The sequence below is a fragment of the Westerdykella ornata genome (genome assembly GCF_010094085.1).
Source record: "Westerdykella ornata strain CBS 379.55 unplaced genomic scaffold EI97scaffold_6, whole genome shotgun sequence".
Lineage (NCBI taxonomy): Eukaryota > Fungi > Ascomycota > Dothideomycetes > Pleosporales > Sporormiaceae > Westerdykella > Westerdykella ornata.
This window is the reverse complement of record NW_022986856.1, coordinates 899,214-914,592: the sequence shown is the minus strand read 5'-3', so window position 1 is coordinate 914,592 and position 15,379 is coordinate 899,214. Positions and strand designations below refer to the sequence as shown.

The window sequence follows — 15,379 nt, the reverse complement described above, 5'->3', positions numbered from 1 at the left end:
TTTGCCGCCATTACCAGAATAACCCCAAATGGATATCTAAATAAGTTGTTATTCATTTCAGCTTCTTTCCCCCAACCGAATCGCAGAGCAGCTGGAGTCCATGATTGCTTGAGAACCGGCGAAATGAAATCAGGGGAAAACGGTGCCGATGGACCAGTCCACAAGGTGCTTTATATCCCGACGCAGGCGTACGCATCATCCACATGATTTTGAGAAAGAAATCCACCATGCTTCCGAAGGTCGTTTTTCTTTTCGCTTTGGCGTATAATGCGGCATTCGCAGCTGCACTTCCAGCGCTGTCTGCTCCACCGGCCCAATACACCGCGAACCCATCCATAGGTGGCGGCAGTGGATCCTACAAAGACAGCGCGCACTTCCGAGTTTACGGAGTCGATTCGGCGACAGCCGATACGACCCTTAGAATCATGGAAGCGACACATCAATGCTTTGTCGAGGAATTGGGTTGGCGGACGCCGGGGCTTTCGTACAAGAATACAGCGAATAACGGGCCGTGGTATAAGACCAACCTGTACAAGGTCGATGCCAGCGCGATGCCTGGAGCGGCTGCGCAGACGTGGACAGATGCAAACGCTGGACTGGCGTATCTCAAGATAGTAGGGCAATACATGACGACGCCGGGTGTGATTGTGCACGAATTCGGTCATGCCATGCATTACTCGGAGAAGAACTGGATCGATCAGACAAGGTAGGTCAACCTCTAACGGTGATAGCAGCATCCATCCCTTCACGTTGCGTGCTCAGTCATCGCTCATATTGCGACGCAGAACTGGTGCTTGGTGGGAACCGATCGCAAACTTCATAGCGGACACCTACATCGCGACTTCAACCTGCGAGAAAGCGAAAGCGGCTCAAGGCCTCGGCAGTACCGGCGACAGCCTCATCGATCTGAAGAAAGTTATTGGCGACAGTTACCAGGTCCTCGTCGATGGCACTTCAGGCTCCGGAAATTACTACCAATCGTGGCCTTTTCTGGCATACATAACCAACAACCCGGATGGATATACGGGATTGGGAAAGACGGTGCTGCTCGATATGATCCGCAAGTACAAAGTCAACAGCAATGAGACGCCGCTGCACTCTCTTGAAAGACTGTTAGGCAGGTCTGGAGTCTCGGTCCAGAAAGTTGTTGGTCGTTACTGGGCACGCATGGCGTTTGTGGATATCGGTCACTCCAGGGCACAGGCTCTGTTCAATTCGCAGCGAAGGACTCTGAACTATGGAAACCTGGACTCCAATGGCAACGGTAAGTACGCAGTGAAGAGCGCCAGAGCACCACGGTACATGGGGGCAAACATCATCCCGTTGAAGCTATCAAGCTCCACGATCACGGTTGGCGTGACGGCGAGCGGTTCGTATACGGCGACGCTGGCAATCAAGGCATCCACGGGAGCGGTCAGGTATATGGATGTGGTGGGCACCAGCACGACCGTGACCCTGGCGACTGGCGAGGAGGCGGCCGTTGTTATCGCGAACACTCCCCCCCTCGTTATGTATGATCCATTTTCAATCCCATCGGACCTCAACAGGGGATTGTCATATAGCTTGCAGATTACAGGAGCCACGGTATGAGGATGACTGCTTGATAGGCGGGTCGCGTTCAGTGTGAACTGAGCTTCCAAGTTGTGTTAATGCGCCAGTGATAAATCGCTATCTTTGCGATGCTGCAATATATATGGCTCTAAGCCTGCGAAAGGGAAAAGGAACGTCGATCGAGGCTACAGGGAGTCGCTCTACACGCTTTTAAGAAATCTTGTTTCCTTGGAACGCCGTAAACCTGAACCCGGATAGCCCTCCATGAAACGCCCTAGCTAATGTCGAGTCGCTGTAATACAAAGAGTACGGGGGTATCATTCATCTGGCGACTCAAAGTTTTGCTTTGACTTCAGGATCGGGAGCACTGGCCTCCTTGTTCAGGGTAACGTTACCGTTGTCAGGGCCCTCTCCGAAGAAAATCACCTCAACGGTGAGATCATCCCTTTTTAGCTGTTAGTGTGGAGTTTCGCAATTGGTAGACGTATCAGTGACTGACCTATAACGCCGCGAGAATGGGCTCGGCAGGGTCAAAAGTGCTGCGACCTGGTCCTGGTCCTTTCCGCCCAATGCGTTTCTGACAAGGTGGGTAGCAGCATTCTTATCCTCCACCACGAAGCGCTCGTCGAGCGGGGAATTGATGCCCCATTGCCGCTGACGGATGGGCGCACGCTGTCCGATCCCATCAGAATCGGCCACTTTTTCCACAGGTAAAGACTTGGACGAGGAGAACCATCCCTGAAGCCACGACTGCCGTTGAGAACTTTGCGCATTGGAGCTTGCTTGGACGTCCAACCATTGACCAACGAGTCCCACGACCTCCTCATTCGTTAGCATTTCCCAGAGCCCGTCAGTAGCCATGACGACAAAATCTCCCTTTTCAGGCTCAACTTTGGTGGTGGTTATGACCGGCTCTGCAGTGACATAAGGCGGGGTCTTGAGGAGTGACGATGCACTCCGCGAGAAGTATGATCTCTTCAACTCCTCATTTGTCTGGGCTGTCCACTTGTAATATGCGTCACCAAATGCGCGACTCGGCTCCAATCCTCCGAGAATGCGACCGTTCCGAACAACATTGGGCTCTCCAGGGTGCTCTTTAATTAAACGTTCAGCCTCACTCGGCGTGGATCCGGTCTGATCCGTGGAAAGCGGGGTGGCTATCCATTTCCCATTCGGCCCGCGGCGTCCCAGCACTGCACGCGAATCCCCCGTGCAAGCTACTCTGAGTAACTTCGATCTGCTGTCGTAGAATGAAAGGAGAGCACATGATCCGGAGAGGGCAGGCGCGAGGAGCTCTGCTGCTGCGAGTTTTGACTGGGCTTTCTTCACTTTGGCTACCGATTCGTGGACTATCTCATGATCCAGACGCAGAAACCCGGTCTTGATAGCCTTATCGATGGAATCAGGAGAAGGAAAGCGGGTAGATGGATCCTCCAGGGCGGTTTTGTAGGTTGAATTAAGTTCACGAACAACAAAAGAAATAAGTGCCTGGCGCAGCTTCGCGGATGTAACCCAACCGCTGCTGGCGTTAGCAAGAGATGAAGTCTCAGTGGACATACGTGCGGACCCACCTGTGGCCGTCAAAGACACCCCAGAACATCCAGTCACTGGGAGTTGCCTCTTTGTCGGTAGCAGTCAGGTTGGCCGGAACCTCAATGATTTTCTCGGCATGGTCATCCTCGATGGGATCATTGCTGGGTATCTGAACGACATCATAGCGAACGACGCCATTGCCTCTTCCCACGAGCCAGGATTCTTCGTTCTTCCTCAGCTTCTGAGTCGCTTGCTCCGGAGTCAGCATCTCCAGCACCTTTCTACCGTAGTCGTCCGTCTCCTTGGCCAGCGGGGCGTCTCCAACAATGGTGCCGGTGTACAGAGAGCCGTGATCCACGACAAGAGCTCGACGCGTCGGATCCGCCTTGTCCGAGAGCGTATTGTAGGTGCGGGCGTTTTGCACGGCTGAGGTCGGACTGGCAGCGGGCGTTGTCCCCCAGACGGCGTAGAAGGCGCCTGATGCGACGGCCGCGGCAACCAAGGCGCCGGTATAGGCGCGCAACTGCATGGAAGAGGTCAGGATCGGGGAGGGCACGCGCACTCGCGTCGAGAGCAGACGAGAGCCTAGGCCATGGCTGACGGGTACGATGTTGGGGATTCGACTGCGGGCGAGTCTGCGCAGGCACGGACGACGGGTAGCGCGAACGGCTGGCACCACCACCCGACGCATTTGAAGGAGCGTGGGGAGAAGTTATTGAGACGTCACAGCCGGCGGTGACGGGTTGGTAGAGCGAGAGTGAAGATCAAGACCGAAGGGTGTTGCAGAGACTTGTTGCACGTGTGGGTGAAGGGAGAGGTTGAAGGATTCGAGCGTCCGTGCGCGAGATTACATCATCTATGCGACCTGCTTCACTGTTCGATTCTTATGGCGAAACGCTCACTCAACACTGCACCTAATCTCAGCCTCTGACCAGCCTAACGCCATACCATAGCTGTTCTGCACACAAGATTCCAAAAGGACCCCAACTGGAAACTCTCTGGTTGGCATTGATTTTAGCGAGACATCAATCCAAAACACCCTGTTTGGCAGCACATTCTCTGTGGGTGAAGAAGGCCAAACTGGTCTCCCGCGCCAGACAAACAAACGCATTCGACTCTACAACAGCCCCTAGCCACTGCGATAGCATGTCAACTCGTGCGCTACGGCGTGCACAGAAGGAACTCGAGGAGCGCCAGCGGCTGGAAAACATGGGTCCTCCTGCAGGCGAAGACGAGGATGACACGGACGAGCAGGACCATCCGGTCGCTAGGACGAAGACGAGTCTCTTTGCTGTGCTCCAAGATGTAGATGACACCGATCAGGATGGGGAAGACGAGACGGAGGGCGGCCAAGATGATTCCAGCATGGCCGTCCGACCAGAAGAGGCTGCGGTGATCGATGAGACTCGAGGTCCCAAGTCCAAAAAGAGCAAGAAAAAGAAGAAAAGAAAGTCCAAAACTGAGCCCACTACCCGTGATGCCCAAACGGCGTCGTCTCTGGCTCAAAAACAAGTGAAGATGGACGAGATCGACCGTGCTCTGCTGGCTTTGAATATGAGTACCCAATGCAACACCCCGGATCGCCAGGATGCTGAGGAGTATACCTCGTGTGAGCAGGAGGAGCTGCGGCACCTGTATTCTGCATTGGCCATTAACACACAGCACTTGCATGCTGCAAATGAAATGCGGAAGTTATTCGGCCGTGCTGCTCAACAGAGTGTGCCTGAGGACCTGCCGCCTGCAGCGAGGCGCAGACAACGTGGCCGCGGTCATCAGGGTCCCGTCCAAGGAGGTCGCCACCCGTCGCTGGGCCTGCGCAAGAATATATTCATCCAAGGAAAAGACGAATGGCCACGCGCCGCCCCTTCTGGCTTAAGCATGGAGCTCGTTGAAAAGCGGCGCGACGGCACAGTAGAATATCGCTTCGTCCACAGCCGGTCCTACCAAGACGTGCAGAGGCAGTTCGAGACTTGCGTGGCTTCTATGGATCCTGCGCGTATGTTGCAGCTGTTGCATTTTAATCGTAGGTTGTCTCGTCGATGTATAGGACCTCTCACTCTGACATGCCGTAGCGTACCATATCTCCACGCTCCTGCAGGTGTCTGAGATAGCTAAGCAGCAGCGGGACAATGCCTCTGCGGGAGATCTTATTGAACGTGCACTATTCTCTTTTGGTCGTGCAGTTCACTCCACATTCTCCAATAATCTCTCGCAGGGAAAGGCGCGGCTAGACTTCCGCCGTCCTGAGAATCGCGAATTCTGGCTGGCCGGATGGCGATATATTACCATACTGGGAATCCGCGCAACATGGCGGACTGCCTTCGAATGGGCCAAACTTTTGTTGAGTTTGGCGCCTGAAGAGGACCCTTATTGTGTTCGGTTGGTGATTGATCAATTAGCTTTGCGTGGCAGGGAGCCCGAAGCTCTAGTCAACTTGGCAACGTCGGATCATTTGCAGAGGGAATGGAAGATACCACCCAATCTTGCCTTTTCTGTTGCCCTTGCCTACGACCGCCTGGGAAGCCCAGAGAAATCCCGGTCATCGTTGGCGCTGGCGATATCAGAGTATCCCTGGATCGCGGCCCGTCTCATCAAGGAGTTGGATATAACACCAATCCCTAAGTCAGTCTGGGGTAAAGAGCCGAACGACACCTTTCAGGAACTGCTCTGTCAACTGTATGTGCCCAAGGCAAAAGACCTATGGAACACACCCGAGGCGACATCCCTTTTGATGGAAGTCGTGTCTTCATTTGAGAGGCCGCTCGATGCTGGCGAGAACCCATACTGGCAGGGCAAGTTCAACGAAGACAACCTAGCTCGCCATGTCATTCTCTCGGATGATAGGACACTGCTGAGTTTTCTCGACCAGCGTGTCAAGTCCAGGTACACGTCGGTGTCCGACCCGCTCCCGCCCTCCGACAGTATCCTGTCTTACCAAGTGCCCGATCCGGGAGAAGGAGGAGAGCGGACACGGAGTTCCAATGTGTCACAGCTCATGGTCGAAATGGAGCAGCTTCGAGCCTACTTCGAACGCGTGGACATGAGCGAATTCTCCCCTGACTTGACACGAGAAGACATGTCCCGCTTGTTGTCACAGTCCGGAACTTCGATCGAGGAGTTCAGTAGAAATGCACAGCGGTTCCAGAACATCCAGCACACACTTACCTTTAGAGTAGACGCGGACCTCCAGAATCTGGGGGTTGCCGAAGACTCAAGTTCTGGAACTGATCAATGAGGGGCCAAGTTCGACCTCTGGGGTGGTTTCAACACCCCATGTTCCGATCCATCTAGCTAGACCCATAGCAGGGTGTACTGCTTCCCCGCAAAATACATTCCAGTACATATTGAATACTCCTGAAAGCTTAGTAACTATACACGTGACTCTTGGCTTGCTTCCGAGGAATTTGCGAGCAGCCCCTTGTCTCCTCAGCAATTCCAATTCCAATGACGTCCACTGTTTACCCCCCAACAACACCACGATCTCTCCTTGACAGCTCTCGGCCCCCTTCTCTGCCGGTCTTTTTCGGACGAGGTTGGAGATTTCAGCTCCGATAAGTCTCGGAACCCGCATAGGCATGAGTGGCATGCGTTCGCAACTGGCGAGCCGCCTCCGCAGTTCGTCCCTCAGCGCTGTTCCACCTCGCCCAGACAGCAGCGAATACTCCACCACGCTCGCTCGTGCCGCGGCCAACATACTGTATCGGTCGCCTATACCTTCCAAAGAAAACAGGCCAATCTATATCTTGAATGCTGCGGCTCTCCCGGACTCCCGCGAGGCGGATTTCGACTCCCTGCTCCCCTATGTGCTAGCCAGACTGCCGGACGAAGATGATTTGCTACGAGGCGACGAGTACGAGGTCGTCTTTTTCGCGGGCGATTCGGATGGGTCGGCTACAACGAAGAAGAGCAGACCCGGCTGGGGCTGGTTCTTGCAGGCGTATCACGTCCTCTCTCGAGCCATGCGGAAGAGGCTGCAGAAGCTTTATATCGTGCACGAGAAAGCATGGGTCCGGATACTCGCTGAGATATTCTCCACTATAGCAAGCCCCAAATTTCGGAAAAAGATTGTCCATGGTATGCCAGGCGACCCTGGATGAACATTCTCGAGCCAACCACTGACGTTTGCCCTTTAGCCTCCACGTTAACTAATCTTGCCCTTCACATCCCGATCGAAGATCTTCTAATCCCACCGGCAGCCTACCTCCATGACCGCCGCATATCAGCGGACATATTCGCGCCCTATGCGAGCGGTCGTCGTGCTTTCGCCGCTCGACAACCTTTCCCAGTTAGCAAGAATGGGAAGACACGCCTTCCCCGGGTCCTTCGCGAAACGACGAGTTTTGTCCTTCTCGAGGAGAATATCGTATCGGAGGGCTTGTTTAGGGTACCGCCCCATGCCAGGTTGAAGGATATTTTGATGGAGGCGTATGACCGGGGCCAAAAGTACATCGTTTGGAAAGACAACGGAGCGACTTTGAACCTGCCGCCCTATCCCAGGGCACACAACCAGGATGAGATCATCGCCGAGATCGATCCTCAAGACGCGTATAGTGTGTACATGGCCGCTGGCCTGATCAAATCGTGGTATTCCCATCTTCGGCAACCTATCTTCCCAGCACAGACATATCGAGACCTGAGGCGATTGTATGGTGACCCTGACGAGTTTGTCACGTTGGAACGCCTGACCGATCTTCTCGCTCCAACTTCAGAATGGTCATTCTTGCCTGCCATTTCTCGGGAAATTTTAGTGAGGCATTTGCTTCCGCTACTCAGCGTGGTGGCAGCGAGACAGGAGCAAAACAAGATGACAGCCGAGAATCTTGCTGTTTGCTTCGCGCCCGCGTTGCTATGTGGGCCAGATCAGCTTGAAGATGCGAAGATGTCGTCAATCGTACGGCGAATCCTAACTCAAGCAATTGAGCTCTGGTCTGATGGGCTACGCGAATCCTGCGGAGTTGCTGGAGAAGCGTTCTCGCTTGATCTTCGCCTTCCGAAGGATGAAAGCGACTGGGAAGATCCGCTCGAGAGTAACCAGAGTCGGGCGGACACGGGCATAAGGGACGAAGATCAGACAACTGGCATTCTTTTTGAGGACAATGACAACACGACACAACAACCACCCCCGCTACCACCACGTTCCGGCGGTCTGCAGCTGCGCGCGCCATCTGGAGCCCCTTCCATCGAGGCGGCCACGCGGCGGAAACCTGCGCCTCCTCTCCAAGTCCCCCCTCGGTATTCCACGATCATCTCAGAACCTAGCACTAACGTGGATCAATCCCCCATTGGATATACTGCGGTGGCCGATGGGTTTTCTCCCTCCCGCAAGATGCAATGGGAGCCGCCGGAGCAGAAGAAACCCGGTACGAGCAGTGTTGGCGATTCCCATAACCCTCTCCCTCCTCTTGTTGTTCCCAAGAGAAAAGCCCTGACAGCAGAGCAGATTGATAATGCTGGGAGTGCTTCCGGGGAGATTGCACACCTCAAGATGTTAGCGACCGTGGCGGCACCCCCGGGACCGGCGGAAGCGCAACATGCATCACCTCTTTCTTGCTCGGCCTCCCCCAGGGACAGCCCATTGCAGGGCACCTTTTTTGGTGCCCCATCTACAACCAACGCTGCACGGCCTAAGACTGCGGTAACACTCGGGACAGGGGAGCAGCCTAGCCCCAATGACTTCCGGAGGCCCAGCTGGTCCGTTTCCACTTCCAGGGAGCCCAATATTGCATCCCTTGCTCGCCCAGTGTATCCTCCCCAACCAACTGCATCGCGGCCGGCGTCCAAATCCACCTCGCTTCCTATTCCGGGTACGAAGCCCCGGGCTCCATCCGCGGCGCTGTTGCGTAGGATGCCATCTTTTGAGACGTCCAATGCACCGCGCCTTACCGCGCCGGCCAACGCTACCCGTAAGCTGGATCTGAAAAAGGCGTCTGTGGACGACTTGCGAAGGCTTTACGAGGAACGAGCAGGCACGGCACGGACGCTGGTGGAAGCCGGCAAGCTTAAGTAGCACGCCTCCTTTACCCTTCGCTATGTCCGCCCTTATTTTGCCGGAAACGAGTTTGTGAGTTGGGGAATTCATCAGGCGGAAGGGGGAAACAGCCGTACATGGATGATACTTTGAAACTCTCAACCTCATGTGACGATCACGTGATTTGACCTTTCAAATCACACTGGTTTGTCCAGCAGATTATTGGCGGATCGAGGGACCCTTATCCAGCCGCAAGCCGATTTCACGACCTGCTACAGTATCAGGTGGGCTTCCTAAACTTTCACGTGAAAGGCCGCCGAAGTCGGCCCCGGGGCATTCGTACTTAATATGACGATGGCGGTAGCAAGAGCCTTGTCGATAAGCGGGCCGCCAACGTCAAATAATCTTCTGGTGGGATGACGGTTGACTCTTGACCCACAACAACCACATCGCTTTGCAATCATGTCCACTTTTGGCTCGCACTTCAGGGTCACCACGTATGTCCTCTGCCGGTATTCTCGATTTTTTTTTTCATCCTTTAACGCAACCACTGTAGCTATGGCGAGTCCCACTGCCTGTCGGTGGGCTGCATTGTTGACGGGGTGCCGCCCGGCATGGCCCTCACCGAGGACGACATCCAGCCGCAGATGACGCGCCGGCGACCGGGCCAGTCTGCTATTACGACGCCGCGCAATGAGAAGGACCGTGTGGAGATACAGTCGGGCACGGAATTCGGTATCACTCTGGGGACACCCATCGGCATCAGAGTCTTGAACGAGAACCAGCGCAAGCAGGATTACGGCAACCAGACAATGGACTTGTATCCCCGGCCCAGCCACGCCGACTGGACATACCTAGAGAAATACGGAGTCAAGGCAAGCTCCGGAGGCGGACGGAGCAGTGCACGGGAAACGATAGGTGAGCGCATACCATGAATGGAAACGACCCCTAATTGCAGTTGCTCACGGGTCGACAGGACGAGTAGCTGCAGGCGCCATCGCCGAAAAGTACCTGCGTGAAGCCTTTGGCGTCGAGATTGTTGCCTTCACAGCCTCCATTGGCAACGAGTTCCTGTTCCCTCCGACACCCACGCACCCCACGTCGGCGACGAACCCCGAATTCCTCAAACTCATCGAGACGATCGATCGCACAACCGTGGACTCCTTCCTGCCCGTTCGGGCGCCCAATGCCGAAGTCAGTGAGCGCATGGAGAAGCTTGTGCAGGAGTATAAGGCGCGTGAAGACAGCATAGGCGGGACGGTGACTTGCGTGATACGGAATTGCCCCAGCGGGTTGGGCGAGCCATGCTTTGACAAGCTGGAGGCCAAGCTGGCGCATGCCATGCTGAGCATCCCAGCGACCAAGGGGTTTGAGCTTGGGTCGGGATTTGGGGGCTGCCAGGTGCCTGGGTCGGTACACAACGACCCCTTCATCAAGGCGCCTGCGGTTCCGGCGGGGCAGACACACGCAACGGTGCCGCGACCGCGGCTGACGACCAAGACCAACAACTCTGGCGGGATCCAGGGCGGCATCTCGAACGGGGCGCCCATCTACTTCACCGTGGCCTTCAAGCCGCCGGCAACGATTGGGCAGGCGCAGAAGACGGCGACGTACGATGAGGAGGAAGGGGTGCTCGAGGCCAAGGGGCGACACGACCCGTGTGTGGTGCCGCGGGCAGTGCCCATTGTCGAGTCGATGGCGGCGCTGGTCATCATGGACGCTGTGCTCGCACAAAAGGCTCGCGAGTCGGCACGGAGTCTGCTGCCACCGCTGAAGGGGGTGGTGCCCGTTGGCCAAGGGCGGCCGCAGCAGTAGGTGAGGATTAGACGGACGGTGAGGGCATGCAGGACGGCAGGGCTGTCCCAGGAACCATGGTTTCGGGGTGAAGGATTCGGTTGGCTGAGTAGCGCAAGGTACTCATGACACAGTGCTACATGGTTGCAGAAGGCAATGTGGAGGCTGGGGCTGGCAGAGATGGGGACGGGTTCTCTTCAAAAGCCTCCATACTACCATTCGTGAAACTCGGGGCCCTTTGGTCGCCTTTCGTCATGTTTGTGATTTATCCTTTCGAATCGATATCATTCAATGTGCCGGATGGGATTACGTGACGCTGCTCACTCCTAAATAAATACATCACAGTACTCTAGCGTGTACTACTTGCACTCCGTTGGAGCCATTTAATATTTTATTTTGTTTTATTTTCCCTTGTTTGCTTAAGCGCCTCGTAGCAGCTTCTTTAGCTTTTTCCTGCTTCCAAGGGGACGGGGGACGGGGGACGGGACCTGGGCCCGAAAAGATCACGGTGACGTCGTCACGGTCCCCAGAAATCCACGGATGGATCTCCCTTCGGGCCCCATCATTCTTCATTCTTGTCACTCCTAACAACCCAACGCCACCTCACGCTCACGCACTACGCACACGCACACGGAATAGAGAAACCTTTTCTGCAATATTCACACCTGGTACTCGGTACACCAAACCAGCGTCCGGCGACCGGCGAAACCCCCATCCGCAAGACCCCCATCCGCCGTTGTCCCTGTCTCTGTGTCCGTGATGCGCCGCCCGTTGCGGTGAAGACGCCCTCGTACTTTCGACTTTGATAACATCACACCTGCCAAAGGTGCCAGAGACCACCAGCAGACCGCGAGAGCATGAGAGCAGCTGGGCAGCTTCGACTCCAGGCCTCTCCGCCACTTTCCCATCGATGACGGTCCTCGGTGCCGCCACCACAAACACCACCTCCGCCGACGACAGCAGCTCGTCGGCGCCGCCCGACCCTCAGCCCTCAACGGCCTCGACGTCCTCAACCCCCTCCATCTCTCAAGTCCGCGCCAACAAGCGTCGCTGCGTGTCGTCGGCCTGCGTGCCTTGCCGCAAGCGAAAGTCGAAGTGCGACGGCGGCACCCCAGTCTGCGCAACTTGCACCGCCGTATACAAAACCGAGTGCTACTACTCTTGGGAGCAGCGCGGCGACCTCGATGCTGCCCGCCGCAGCACCTCGACCCTCAAGCGCGACGCCGCTAGTGCGACCGCGACCGCGAGCGCGAGCGCAAACGGCGATGGCTCCGGTCCTGCCGACTTCCTCATCAAGGCCATCCGCAGCCTGCCCGAGTCTGAAGCCAGCGAGCTGATTCATCATATCCGCAAGGACCCCCGCCTGGACGTCGCCTCCCTCGCCGACACGTGGAAGAAGACGGTTACCCTGCCCTTCATCCCGGCCTCGGACCGTGAGTCGCTCGAGGGAGACCTATCGTTGCTTCTGGGGAAGCCGTCCCTCACCCAGACGGGCGAGTCTCGTCACTTTGGACACACCTCGAGCCTGGGTCTGGTGCAGGAGGACGAGAATTACACCATCTCGCGCCGTCCTCCCGCGCCCTGCGACTACAAAAACGGCACGTGGACGAGCGTGACCCAGGATGTGCTCTTCGTCGAACACCTCCTGGATCTCTACTTCCAGTGGTCTCATGCCTTCTACGTCATCTTTTCGCGCGAGTGCTTCTACAAGGACTTCCGAAGCGGCCGCCAGAAGTATTGCAGCCCCTTGCTTGTCAATGCTCTGCTGGCTTATGGTTGTCACTTTTCCGATGACCCTCGCGCGCGTACCGAGCCATCCAATCCACGCACGGCAGGCGATCACTTCTTCGCCGAGGCCAGGAGACTGCTCTACGAAGATGAATCACCCTCACTCACCACGGCGCAGGCCCTCTGCGTCATGGCAATGCGGGAGCCGTCTGCAGGCCGCGACAGCTCGGGCTTCATGTACATTGGCCGTTGCATGCGCATGTGCGTCGAACTCGGCATGCATCTCAACACCACTTCCTCCCCGTCCCTTGGACTCACACCTTCGGAGATCGAGGTGCGCAAGGTCACTTTCTGGGGCTGCTTCATTGTGGACACGTATGTAGCTTCCCGCCAACGTCTTTTCCTGACTGCTGACTTCCCTCCGCCCAGAGTGTGGACTCTGTGCATAGGCAGAGTTGCCCAATTACCCAAAGCGGCCATAACTGTCGACAAGCCCATCATGGAGGAGGCCACTTATAGCGCACAATCCGGCTATAGCATCGCACCTCCGCACGTAACCAGCCGCTTGTTCCTCCAAGAGTTTGCCACTTTCGCTGAACTGGTCAGCGATAACAACTTCATGTTCTACGCTCCAAAGGAACGCATCACGAGCCGCCGACTTCTTAATATGTACGAGAGATACCAGAAATGGTACAAGGAATTGCCTGCGCCGCTTCGTCTCCCCGATCGCCCCGACGCCCGGCCGCTCGCCCATGTAATTGTACTTCAGTATGTACTCGGCCCTATCCTGTTCTGTGCTTCTCCCTAATCATAACCAGTATGCTGTATTACACAGTCATTCTCCACCTCTTCCGACCCATGCTCAAGGTCGACCTCGTTGGCTCCGACATCCGTCCAAGGGACATGTGCATCGAAATGGCCAACAAGGTCTCGGAGTTGCTTCGAGCCTATCGTCAACACTATGACATGAGAGCCTGCCAACTCGTCTTCACTCACATTCTCTTATCCATCAGCATCGTGCATTTGCTCTATTCCCAGAATCATACAAACGCCAACAATCTCGTGGACAGCCTTCGGGCGCTTGAAGATCTTTCCGTTTGCCATTACTTTGGTGCTCGGTCGTTCAAGATCGTCCACAGCCTGGCGAAAACCTGGAATCTACCGTGGCCAGAGGCATTGAAGCTCAGCAAACTGGTTCCAAAAGAGGATGTTCCCGTCGATTCCCCGCCTATTCAGAGCCTCTTCCACGTCAGGCCTACTCCTCGCTCTGAAGAAGTCTCCTCCAATGGATATGTCGAGGTTCCGTCACAAAATCCCATGGCAAGGCGTGGATCGCTGTCCATGTTCGCAAACGGGAATCCTTACGCCGGGCAATCGGGCGTACCTTCGTCACTCCCAACTGCAGAGTCGTTCACCAGCCCACAACAACAAACAGGTCATCCAAGTTCGCGTCTCGTCCCAATTGCTCCCAACCTTACTGCCCCGTCGCTCGGTCCCGCATCCCCCACACAGCACACTGACAACCTCTTCTGGACCCCTGCCCCGAATTTCGCTGCACCTATATTCCCCCGCGACTACGCGACTGGGCCCATGGATCTGAACAGTATGCTCGGTCCCGCGGACGAGTGGGACCGATACGGAAGGGACGGGTTCAAGATGAGCGAGGGATGGCCGGTGCAGGAGCAAACCATGGCATATGGCCCGGTTGGTGTCAATCTGGGCATGCAACCCAACCTGAATTCTGGCATGAATCTGCACTTGAATGCCATCCAAGAAACGGGTGCGTCTGGTAGTGCCTCGACGCCTACGCCTGGCTCGACCCATCCCAATTATACGAGTGCCAATCCTGCCCATGAGCCCAACGCAGCACCTGTCGGCCCAGGCTTCCAGACGTGGTAATTCAAGAGGGCCGGTTGCGTTACGTGGCTCCGTGTGATAACGTTAAATTTCTGCACCGTTATCCTGATGCACACAACGAGTAGTGCGTAAGACACGCAGGAGGCGCCTTCTTGATAACTATTCAGTTATAAGGCGAGTACGATAGTTGTCCGTTGGCCATTAGAAGCGTGTATTTCAACAGGGACAAAGAAAGAGGAGACTGCTTGTGGGCGAAAGTCCTCAGAGTCGCGGTCACCAACTCGCAATGGACGATGAAAACGGTACTCATCAAGAGTCTCTGCAGTAGACGTTCCCAACGGATGGATGGCAGCGCTCTTCAAGAATCCAGTCTTGTTCTTGGATTGTTGGGGCGCCTGATGGGTACCGCTTAAAAGCAAGGGGGTTGCGTGCGCTTGGCAGTTCTAGACGATGGTGAAGCATTGCCCTCTGCAAAAAAAAGAGCTGGAACTGTTTGGGTGGTGGGTTGGCTCCTGAGCTTTACCGGAACGCTGGAGATGCGGTTTCCCATCTGAAGAGCGGAACCCAGTTTCCACTTCTTTTGCTCTTCATCTCCAGGATTGTGAATCACAACAGTCAAGTGGAGTTCAGCTTCAGCTCTATCTATGGAAAAGAGTCGAGTTTGAGGTTGAGGTACGAGGATCGCGGAAGTCACGCAAGGCCCCAGACCCTTGTGTTTAAGCTAATCAGTTAGACCTGACGAGCAGTGGATGCGGTCTTGGGGGTGCGCATTCTTTGTACACGATCCTAGAATTCTACAGTAGAATCCAATCCCATCGAAATTGGAAAGAGCGGTGCGGAATGATGATTGAATCGTACCTATTATTGTCGTATCTGAGGAGTTCTCCCCGCCTCCTAATTCATATGGTACTCACCCCTTTGGGGGTGTCGATGCCGTTAGATACACAG

The 15,379-nt window shown here is 55.6% G+C and overlaps 6 protein-coding genes across 6 annotated transcripts; 5 read left to right on the top strand and 1 right to left on the bottom strand.

Annotated features, from left to right (window-relative positions):
- Positions 1-227: 227 nt before the first annotated feature.
- EI97DRAFT_373987 (uncharacterized protein) lies at positions 228-1,590 on the top strand (the record flags this gene model as incomplete). The annotated part of the gene is made up of 2 exons (XM_033795427.1): positions 228-706; positions 786-1,590. 2 exons carry the CDS (start codon positions 228-230, stop codon positions 1,588-1,590), a joined length of 1,284 nt encoding a protein of 427 aa, XP_033655584.1.
- A 294-nt stretch (positions 1,591-1,884) lies between these two features.
- On the bottom strand, positions 1,885-3,613 carry EI97DRAFT_374050 (protein serine/threonine phosphatase 2C; the record flags this gene model as incomplete). The annotated part of the gene is made up of 3 exons (XM_033795432.1): positions 1,885-1,996; positions 2,051-3,070; positions 3,123-3,613. 3 exons carry the CDS (start codon positions 3,611-3,613, stop codon positions 1,885-1,887), a joined length of 1,623 nt encoding a protein of 540 aa, XP_033655583.1.
- Positions 3,614-3,979: 366 nt separating this feature from the next.
- Positions 3,980-6,432, top strand: EI97DRAFT_466141 (DUF654-domain-containing protein). Its single transcript, XM_033801519.1, has 2 exons — positions 3,980-5,107; positions 5,157-6,432. Exons 1-2 carry the CDS (start codon positions 4,231-4,233, stop codon positions 6,317-6,319), a joined length of 2,040 nt encoding a protein of 679 aa, XP_033655582.1. The 5' UTR covers positions 3,980-4,230; the 3' UTR covers positions 6,320-6,432.
- Positions 6,433-6,659: 227 nt separating this feature from the next.
- EI97DRAFT_449424 (uncharacterized protein) lies at positions 6,660-9,091 on the top strand (the record flags this gene model as incomplete). Its single annotated transcript, XM_033800217.1, has 2 exons — positions 6,660-7,158; positions 7,218-9,091. The coding sequence occupies 2 exons, from the start codon at positions 6,660-6,662 to the stop codon at positions 9,089-9,091; spliced, it is 2,373 nt and encodes a 790-aa protein (XP_033655581.1).
- Positions 9,092-9,377: 286 nt separating this feature from the next.
- Positions 9,378-11,026, top strand: EI97DRAFT_282042 (chorismate synthase). Its single transcript, XM_033794371.1, has 2 exons — positions 9,378-9,970; positions 10,029-11,026. The coding sequence occupies exons 1-2, from the start codon at positions 9,667-9,669 to the stop codon at positions 10,865-10,867; spliced, it is 1,143 nt and encodes a 380-aa protein (XP_033655580.1). The 5' UTR covers positions 9,378-9,666; the 3' UTR covers positions 10,868-11,026.
- A 562-nt stretch (positions 11,027-11,588) lies between these two features.
- On the top strand, positions 11,589-14,902 carry EI97DRAFT_281992 (uncharacterized protein). The gene is made up of 3 exons (XM_033794370.1): positions 11,589-12,949; positions 13,004-13,342; positions 13,393-14,902. Exons 1-3 carry the CDS (start codon positions 11,757-11,759, stop codon positions 14,471-14,473), a joined length of 2,613 nt encoding a protein of 870 aa, XP_033655579.1. The 5' UTR covers positions 11,589-11,756; the 3' UTR covers positions 14,474-14,902.
- The last annotated feature ends 477 nt before the right edge of the window (positions 14,903-15,379 follow it).

Coding starts and splice junctions, on each gene's coding strand:
- EI97DRAFT_466141 (XM_033801519.1), top strand. CDS start 4,231: ATGTCAACTCGTGCGCTACGGCGTGCACAGAAGGAACTCGAGGAGCGC. Junction 5,108..5,156: donor GCAGCTGTTGCATTTTAATC/GTAGGTTGTCTC, acceptor GACATGCCGTAG/CGTACCATATCTCCACGCTC.
- EI97DRAFT_281992 (XM_033794370.1), top strand. CDS start 11,757: ATGACGGTCCTCGGTGCCGCCACCACAAACACCACCTCCGCCGACGAC. Junction 12,950..13,003: donor GGCTGCTTCATTGTGGACAC/GTATGTAGCTTC, acceptor CCCTCCGCCCAG/AGTGTGGACTCTGTGCATAG. Junction 13,343..13,392: donor GCCCATGTAATTGTACTTCA/GTATGTACTCGG, acceptor AATCATAACCAG/TATGCTGTATTACACAGTCA.
- EI97DRAFT_282042 (XM_033794371.1), top strand. CDS start 9,667: ATGGCCCTCACCGAGGACGACATCCAGCCGCAGATGACGCGCCGGCGA. Junction 9,971..10,028: donor CAGTGCACGGGAAACGATAG/GTGAGCGCATAC, acceptor ACGGGTCGACAG/GACGAGTAGCTGCAGGCGCC.